At 40.2% G+C, this 10,000-nt stretch overlaps 1 protein-coding gene across 1 annotated transcript in view; it reads left to right on the forward strand.

Annotated features, from left to right (window-relative positions):
* The window catches only part of ush2a (Usher syndrome 2A (autosomal recessive, mild)), a 232,051-nt gene that overhangs the window by 181,694 nt on the left and 40,357 nt on the right, over positions 1–10,000 (forward strand). Inside the window, exons 56-58 of the mRNA XM_083551252.1 lie at positions 1,544–1,651; positions 1,785–1,968; positions 5,026–5,183. Of these exons, the coding sequence (XP_083407378.1) occupies positions 1,544–1,651; positions 1,785–1,968; positions 5,026–5,183 (450 nt within the window). The remainder of the gene's footprint in view (positions 1–1,543; positions 1,652–1,784; positions 1,969–5,025; positions 5,184–10,000) is intronic.

The raw sequence follows: 10,000 nt of genomic DNA on the forward strand, positions 1-10,000 counted from the left end.
TGAACGTTCAAAGTCATTGTTTTCTGGTGCGCAGAGCTTGCGAACGGCCCTGTCTGACTCCTGTTCGGAGCTAATATTTCTCTGTCACAGAACACACATCAGAGTGGCCATGTTGTGACTCATGAGACGAGTAAGTGAGGAGAAGGAGGAGGAGGTGGAGGAGGAGAGGAACCTCAAGCTTCTCTAAATTATGCCCCAGCAGATAGAGGGGGAGGAACGGATGGACTAGGAAGACGCCGAGCCTCTAATAGGCTTTGCAGGTCGTCTCCAGCGTCATTCGTAAACCAACAAATCACTCCATAACCCCCGTCAGACTTGGGGTGCGAATTAATAAGGAAAAGTAATTGTACACAGGAATTCGGCGCTTGATTGTTTCCAGGACCCGTCAGGGAACTGTTAAAGATATTTTCTCCTTCAGCCCGGTTCTGGTACCCTTTATGGAGAAAAGGAACATGTGGCCATCATCTTCTCATATTCTCTAATGCAAACAGTAAATGGCAGCTTGTCAATAAACGGCCACTTCTTGTCATTTATTAGGCCACACTTCCTCATTGCACTGTACAGAACAATTTGGATGACAGTTATGGCATTGTTTCACTTTGCGTTAGCTTCGCGCTGCGAACGGGACGCGTCAAGGGGTGAGCGCTAAAATGATTGTACTGTCACTCTTTGTTTTGTTTTTTTTTTCAGTTTTATTTCTATTGCATATGTCTTAATCAGACTTAGAGTGCCCCCTTGAGTTCACCTGAAAACTGGAGAACCAAGACTGAAATAATCATCATCATCATAATACTACAATAATAGTATTATGTATTGACAGTTTTTACATTTGATTTGATCCCATGATACAGTGCAAAGGGGTAGAAAAAGAAATAGAGGTTGCTGGCCCTCTCATTCAATATTTCAGTGTCTATTTAGCTAAAACTACAGCAGTTTCTGTAGTTGTGATTGTGTTATCAGAAAAAATATATATATCTTTCATAAAGGATCCAATGTGTAGTTTGATATAGTTATTGCTTCCTATAATGTTGTGAAAAGGTTATTTATCATGCAAGAAACACACACTCACACACACATGGCATGCATGGCAACAGTAAAGCCAAGCTGTAAAGACCGCATTTTTAGCGGCTGTCCCTTCGCGTTTAGTATGCTCGACAGAGTTCTTTACTTAACCCAAACACGATCCAGCGTTCTGAAAACATTGATCTGTGTTTGGGTTAAACGAATGAAGGAGGACTGAATACTAAGCAGCAGCTCTTCTGCATTTCCGCAGCCGAAAGCTGCAACCGCAAAAACTCAATTAGCAGTAATTAGTAAATCTGAGCAAGAATATATATTTCTTTCATACGGTTTTATATATATATATATATATATATATATATATATATATATATATATATATATATATATATATATATAATAGATATAAAATAAATAATTGTGCAGTTTTGTATCAAATATTTCAGCAGTGTGTGTGTGTGTGTGTGTGTGTGTGTGTGTGTGTGTGTGTGTGTGTGTGTGTGTGTGTGTGATGTGTTTGCAGGACTGCAGCCTTACACCAACTACAGCTTCGTGCTCACGGCCTGCACGGTGGTCGGCTGCGGAACAAGTAAGCCATATATAGGCCGCACCCTGCAAGATGCACCGGAAGGTTAGTAAAAAAAAAAAAAATGTGTTACCTGCCTTTCCTTCTTTTCATACCTGTACTTTCTTAAAGCAGATTTTTAGTTCTTCCTTAATTTTGGTTAAAAGGTTAACAGTTCTGCATTTGCTTGAACATGTAGGCATCTGGTCCATTCCGAGGCACATTGTAGTGAACAGCACGGCCATCAAGCTCTACTGGAGTCCGCCATCTCGACCCAATGGCCGACTCACACAATACCGGCTCCTGCGTGACAAAGAGAGTGTGTACTCCGGCGGCCCACATGAGAATGAACACACAGATGCCAACCTGCAGCCTAACACCAGGTCCTTCCCCAACACACACGTTTCTAATGCACTTAACACCAGTTCCTGTCTCAACACACACCTGCCTCTAACACACTAAACAACAGGTCCTGTTTAAACTTAAACCCGCCTCTAACACCTAAACACCAGGTCCTGTTTAAACTCAAACAAGCCTCTAACACCTAAACACCAGGTCCTGTTTAAACTTAAACCCGCCTCTAACACACTAAACACCAGGTCCTGTTTAAACTTAAACCCGCCTCTAACACACTAAACACCAGGTCCTGTTTAAACTTAAACCCGCCTCTAACACACTAAACACCAGGTCCTGTTTAAACTTAAACCCGCCTCTAACACACTAAACACCAGGTCCTGTTTAAACTTAAACCCGCCTCTAACACACTAAACACCAGGTCCTGTTTAAACTTAAACCCGCCTCTAACACACTAAACACCAGGTCCTGTCTCAACTCACTCCTATCTCTAACACAATAAACACTAGGTCCTGTTTAAACTCACACCAATCACTAACACAGTAATCACCAAGTCCAGTCTCAACTCACTCTTGTCTCTAACACAGTAATCACCAGGTCCAGTCTCAACTTACTCCCGTCTCTAACACACTAAACGCAGGGCCAGTCTCAACTCACTCCCGTCTCTAACACACTAAACACCAGGTCCAGTCTCAACTCACCCCGTCTCTAACACACTAAACACCAGGTCCAGTCTCAACTCACCCCCTCTCTAACACACTAAACACCAGGTCCTGTCACAACTTACTCCCATCTCTAACACACTAAACACCAGGTCCTGTCACAACTTACTCCCATCTCTAACACAGTAATCACCAGGTCCAGTCTCAACTCACTCCCGTCTCTAACACAGTAATCACCAGATCCAGTCTCAACTCACTCCCGTCTCTAACACACTAAACACCAGGTTCAGTCTCAACTCACTCCCGTCTGTAACACACTAAACACCAGGTCCAGTCTCAACTCACTCCCGTCTCTAACACACTAAACAACAGGTCCAGTCTCAACTCACTCCCGTCTCTAACACAGTAAACACCAGGTCCAGTCTCAACTCACTCCCGTCTCTAACACAGTAAACACCAGGTCCAGTCTCAACTCACTCCCGTCTCTAACACAGTAATCACCAGGTCCTGTCTCAACTCACTCCCGTCTCTAACACAGTAATCACCAGGTCCAGTCTTAACTCACTCCCGTCTCTAACACAGTAATCACCAGGTCCAGTCTCAACTCACTCCCGTCTCTAACACACTAAACACCAGGTCCAGTCTCAACTCACTCCCGTCTCTAACACACTAAACACCAGGTCCTGTTTAAACTTAAACCCGCCTCTAACACACTAAACACCAGGTCCTGTCTCAACTCACTCCCATCTCTAACACAGTAAACACTAGGTCCTGTTTAAACTCACACCCATCACCAACACACTAAACACCAGGTCCAGTCTCAACTCACTCCCGTCTCTAACACACTAAACACCAGGTACTGTCTCAACTTACTCCCGTCTCTAACACAGTAAACACCAGGTCCAGTCTCAACTCACTCCCATCTCTAACACAGTAATCACCAGGTCCAGTCTCAACTCACTCCCATCTCTAACACAGTAATCACCAGGTCCTGTCTCAACACACACCCAACACACACACATATATATATATATATATATATATATATATATATATATATATATATATATATATATATATATATATATATATACATAAAAAATAATTTTATTTCTCAATAATCTACATGAAATAGAATACGATTGTATTTGTTTCAGTTTTGAATTGTTTATATTTTAATATGTAGCAAACAGGACATAATAAAGTAATGTAATGACATAAACCAATATATTAAAAATATATATATTTGAATACATTTTTTATAATTCATGTTAAAATCTTTGTAGGTATGTCTGCTGGTCGTCTTTGAACATCAAATGCAAAAATGTCAGTTTAAAATGCCTTGATTTTTCATCACACACATACACACACACAAACACACACACACACACACACATTCTGTATGCATTAGGATTGTGTTGTTTATGCAATATAGTGAGTAAATATTTGAAAAGACGGTCTGTATCCAATAAGCAGCTTAAGATACAATATAAATCTGTTTGTTTCCATTATGTTATCTATACAGAGAGAGAGAGATGAATTAATGCCCAAGTTGTCATTCAGAGCTTCCCTAGTGAGTCCTGATCCCCCCCTTAAATCCTGTCATTCCATGTTGATGGCACATATCTGACATGTCAAACCATGAGCGAGCTCTGATTGGATAGTTTGATTGGGTCACCGTGTCAAACCCCCCCCATCCTTCTTGGTCTTTGTTTATACTGCGGCGTCAAAGAGGGTCGCGTCGAAGCGTGACGTTTAATTTGCCGTAATTTCAGACGACCTGCCAAAAGGCATTGCCCTCGCCGTTTCCCGGACCCCTTTTCTTTTCCCTTTGTCCAATTTAGCTCAGTGAGCAACGACACAATGGCGAGCGCTTGCTTCATTATCCGCTGAGGCTATAGTGAGACGCAGGAAGCGGCTAACCGGTGGGCCGCGCTCATCGATTATTTATGACAGTGTTGATTAGCTGTCACATACCTCACCACAGTAGAAAGTCTGGCTGATGAGTGAAATATTAAGCTTCCACCACTTTCACCACCACCCCCCCTCCCTGCTTTTAAAAGATCTGAGCAAACCTGATAGGAGCACGTTGGTTCCTTTGATGCAGCTCGGTGCATTTGCCAATTATATCATACCTCCATGCGAAGGCCTGTTCACATACACTAATGTCTTTTCATTCCTATCAGGGCCTATATATATATATATATATATATATATATATATATATATATATATATATATATATATATATATATATATATATATATATATGTGTGTGGGGGGGGGTGTTGGGGGGGGGGAGTGAACTGGAAGATTCTATTACAACTAGTATTATTAGCCACTATCCAATTATGTGTGTGATATATCTATAGTTGACGTTTTTTTATTTGTATTTCTCCCCTGGTTGTGTTTTTTTTTTTCCAGTTATGTTTATGAGCTGGAAGCCAGTACTGATGCTGGTAGCAGTGTGAGCAGCCAGTACATCATCCAGACCCCTGTGTCCTCCCCGGAGAAGATCCCCGCTCCTTATAACGTCAGCGTCTTGGGCTCTCGCTCTGTCTCTGTCGCGTGGTCACTCCCAGGTAATGTTCTCCCCCTAATGCCTGATGCACCTTCTCTGTTTAGCAGTTATTTAGCGGTGATTTATCCGTGGCCGGCGGAGGAGAAGGGAATTTACGAGGCCAGGATTGTTATGCCAGGTGTTCGGCGGCCAGACGTAGCAGAGTATCAATTAGCTCGACATTCAAACTCAAGCGGCGGATTTGCTGACATCTCCATGATTTACTGAGGGACACTTTCAAGTGTTTTTTTTGTTTTGCTTTTTAGTCATTCCATTAGTTGTTATATTGTTTATCAAGAGTACTACCAATGGCCTGGCCAAAATGCGTATAAAACTCTAAAGCATTTTCAGTTTCAGAAAACTTGATTCACAAAACTTCATTAGAGAAACACAACCTTTCAGGATGCCACATGGAGCATTTGGTTAGTTTTTCTCCTCCCTGGATAGTTTTAATTCCCCCAATGTATACTTTATGCAAAAATGCTCCATGTGCAATGTACTGTGAATGTTGGTGAGGGTCAGCATTTTGCAGGTGAGATCACGGCCCCGTCGATCAGAACGACACAAGCATCTGTGAGTTTGTGTGAAAAAACAGGACACGTCGCACTTTCTTCTAAAAAGTAAAAAAACATGAGAGTTGGTACGTACCCTTAAAGAGACAATAGCACAAGCTTAGCTTCATTAATACCTTGCTATAAATGTGTAAGGTGTTATTACTCATAATTGAGCAATTATATTAGTTCTATATAGAATAACTACAAGATTATGGAGTGAGATTTTGAACACAATTACACAAATGTTTTGCTTATTATTGCTCTGTTAAAAGAAAGTAGAGCTTGAAGAAACTAAGCTCCTTTAGCTAAAACATTGGCTAATAAAGCATTGGCTAGCAAGTTTAAACAATGTTGATTCGTACATTCCTGTTTAAGATGCTTCTTGTAAAACTTTGTGCATTTTACGCTTATCCAATCAGCTTGTCGAAGAAAATATCAGTACATGTGAGGATCGCGATATTTTGTTTGGGGATACGGATTTAATTTTCAAAAACGCAATATATATATATATATATATATATATATATATATATATATATATATATATATATATATATATATATATATATATATATAATATAAAATCCTGACAGGATGTTAAAGTACATTCTTATTTGTACAAAAGAAAAAAATTATTTATAAATTACTCAATAAATAATACTGATAACCTATATATATACAGTATACAGTACAGACCAAAAGTTTGGACACACCTTCTCATTCAAAGAGTTTTCTTTATTTTCATAACTATGAATATTGTAGATTCACACTGAAGGCATCAAAACTATGAATTAACACATGTGGAATTATATATGGAATTATATACATAACAAAAAAGTGTGAAACAACTGAAAAATGTCATATTCTAGGTTCTTCAAAGTAGCCACCTTTTGCTTTGATTACTGCTTTGCACACTCTTGGCATTCTCTTGATGAGCTTCAAGAGGTAGTCACCTGAAATGGTCTTCCAACAGTCTTGAAGGAGTTCCCCGAGAGATGCTTGGCACTTGTTGGCCCTTTTGCCTTCACTCTGCGGTCCAGCTCACCCCTAAACCATCTCGATTGGGTTCAGGTCCGGTGACTGTGGAGGCCAGGTCATCTGGCGCAGCACCCCATCACTCTCCTTCTTGGTCAAATAGCCCTTAATGCCTTCAGTGTGACTCTACAATTTTCATAGTCATGAAAATAAAGAAAACTCTTTGAATGAGAAGGTGTGTCCAAACTTTTGGTCTGTACTGTATATATTGTTATTGTGTTTGCGTTTTTTTTTTTTTTTTTTTTTTTTAAAACAAGATTTAAGGCAGTTGTTTCGTTTCTAGGTTATATCCTGACCACTAGATCGTTAGCAGTCTTCTTTTCTCTGAACTTAAACATTGACAGGAAGTACTAGCATAAGAGAACGCCACTAATGTTCGCGTTAATATCCACCTGTTTCCTGGGGGCGCTGCTGTTAAAATGATTATAGGTATAACTCCTGGCAGAAGGAACTGCAGCCTTGACAGACTGTTCAGTTTGGTTTTCAGTTTTCCATGTAAAATGCCATTAAAAAACTCAGGAACATTATGTGCTGTTTGTGGTTGCAGTTTAAAACCAGACGAAGCTTAATTTGTGGTTTAAAGGACAGTGGTATATACACAAACCTAAAATTAGCTTGGACTGCAGGATATGTGGCCTGTCTTGCCTTGCCTGCCTGCATTATTTACCTTTATAGAAGAAATAATAATCGTTCTTACTATTTATTTTCTTGGCCTTTTAAAATTGTAAATTTTAAGTTAGTGCTCAGATTATGCTTCTACTACTAACCTAATACTAATGGTAGTACTAATGACTGTTAGGAACAATGATACTAATTGAGGTACAATGATACTAATTGTGTTCATGTAAAGCAAAACATTTTTTGGCACTGAGGTTTGATACGGGTAAAGCTGGCACAGGTTTCGTGGTATGGGTAGGTTTAAGGGGTTAGGGTTCGAAGTGTCATTTTACATTTACCAGTAGCGGGCTGTCATGGCCAGCAAAGCCTTCCCTGCTGGCCTATACACTATCAGAACACTGACCTACATTTACAACCTAAATTCAAATGAAATTGTATTATTTTATTCCAACAGTTTATTCTTTTCATTTCGTAGCGTTTCTCTTAGCTGCACTGCTTCCAGTACGTGTATGTGGATGTTAGATTTTTTTATCCAATCAGATTTTAGCCTCTATGTGCTGCCATGTCAAACTAATCTGCCCAGGGCCTTCAAAATCTGTACTGCTGGCCTTTTTACCTTAGAGAATATTAGTAACGGGTCTGTTTCTTTAACCAATCAGATTTTATATTTGCCTCTCAGGGCAGCTAGCTGGCCCAGAATAGCGTCAGCATTTTTATGTCATCTGATTGTTGGTCAGAGGAAAACTGTTACAGCCAAGTTTCGACTGGCAAAACACGTCTGTAGTGCTGCACACTTTAATACATCTGAGTTAGACCTTTTTATTCCTATGGAGGAAGAGAAATTGATTTGGTTTTGGACATTCATAAAAAGACTGCTGGGAGAGGTCGGCCAACCTCGAAGCTAGCTAGCTTGTCTAAGCCCGGGAAAGGGTTTGTTTACCACTTCCAGAACCAGTAAATACGAGCGGTACCACTGGCTTACAGCCTCTGAGGAGCAGTGCAAATTATAATTATGCATCTCTGGTGAGTAGGTTGTATTATTATTATTATTATTTTATGTTTTTGTCATGTTATTAGACAAATATTGATTCTGAACTGCTCCAGATGATGTACGTGGCACAGTTGTGGTTGTAGTGTAGAGATTTGGAGTTGTCTTAACTGGGTTTCTTGCTTTAGTAAAATGGTATTCACCCTCCATATGTGAAATGCCTCTCTTTCTGTAATGCCACGTGTTGTTATATTGTGTATTTGTATATTATTGATGGTTTCTTTAACTGTAAATAATTGTGACGTGATAGTGGTGTTATTAAGAGGTGGATTAAGTTCGGTAAGTCCCCACTGAAGGCCAAGGTACCAAATGCACGGCCCACCACTGAGATGTGCTGTAATTAAGGCAAATGCAAATCCCATTGTGTTCTGGTCGAATAATTTTTTTTTGCACATGATGGTCAAGTCAAGAAGCTTTTTTTGTCATTTCAACCATATATAGCTGATGCAGTACACAGTAAAATAGGACAACGTTCATTCAGAATCCTGGTGCTACATAAAACAACATAAAGCTACATAACAGAAAAACACACAGTTAAGGACTAAAGTAAGTGTCCTCACCACATGAAGTAAATTGTGTGCAGCCTGGTGCAAACAGTGTAAGACAAGACATCGTAGGACAAATACACAAAACACAAAATGTAAACATAAAAGGTTGTGCAAAACAGCAATAGCAGCAGTCAAATAGTTGTGCAAAAAACAACATGTGAACAGTTATGTAATAATAAAATAATATATGGTTGGTACTGAAGACATGGATGTGTGAAATGAGTATGAGTGTGTGTTTAAGTTCAGATTTTTAGCAGCTCAGTAACACACAGTTGAGTGAGTGTGTACTTATGAGTTCCACTTCAGTTCTGTGTGTTGAGGAACCTGATGGCTTGAGGAAAAAAACTGTTGCACAGTCTGGATGTGAGGGCCCGAATGCTTTAGAACCTCTTTCATGGTTTCATTTGGTAGGGAAGTGGTCTGTTCTTAATGACAAACATCCTTAAATTATATCATAAATAATGAGAAATAAATATAGTCCTAAAATGAGAAATATCCCAATATATCCCCTTGCTTCCAGTATCGTGAAATATTGTATCGCAACCCCTGTATTGTCAAAACACAGCCCTATTCCTGAAATTGCCCTTTGCCGTGTTTGCTAACGATGTGGTATGGTTTCGAACTAGGAAGTGGAATTTGCAATGGCGAGCACAGGCGAAGTGCAACATCCCAGTGCAGTTATACAAAAAATGATACTACAAGTACTTGTTGGATTTCTTTTACTTTAAGCTAAACCTCTAATGTGAAAAGTTCTGTCCTTGCGACGGCCCTCAGCGATGCCTCTAATCTTTTCCACAGTGGCCGTCTGCAACCCGCCGGCCTCCGCTGATCAATCAGCGTGTGTTTGCATACGCAGGCAACAATGGCAAATCTGCAGGGTCCCGCTGAGCATTGTGGGGCTGCCAAGACAGAGCGTTCTCCCACCCAGAGAGCATGAACACAAACAAACAAGAGTGCGTGTGAGCGAACAAACAAACAACCACCCCCACCCCCTTCTTCTTCCTGAGTTCGGTCTCGCTTCGTTCTCAGGTTGTGC

This window comes from Silurus aristotelis (assembly GCF_946808225.1).
Source record: "Silurus aristotelis genome assembly, chromosome: 9".
NCBI classification, from domain to species: Eukaryota; Metazoa; Chordata; class Actinopteri; order Siluriformes; family Siluridae; genus Silurus; species Silurus aristotelis.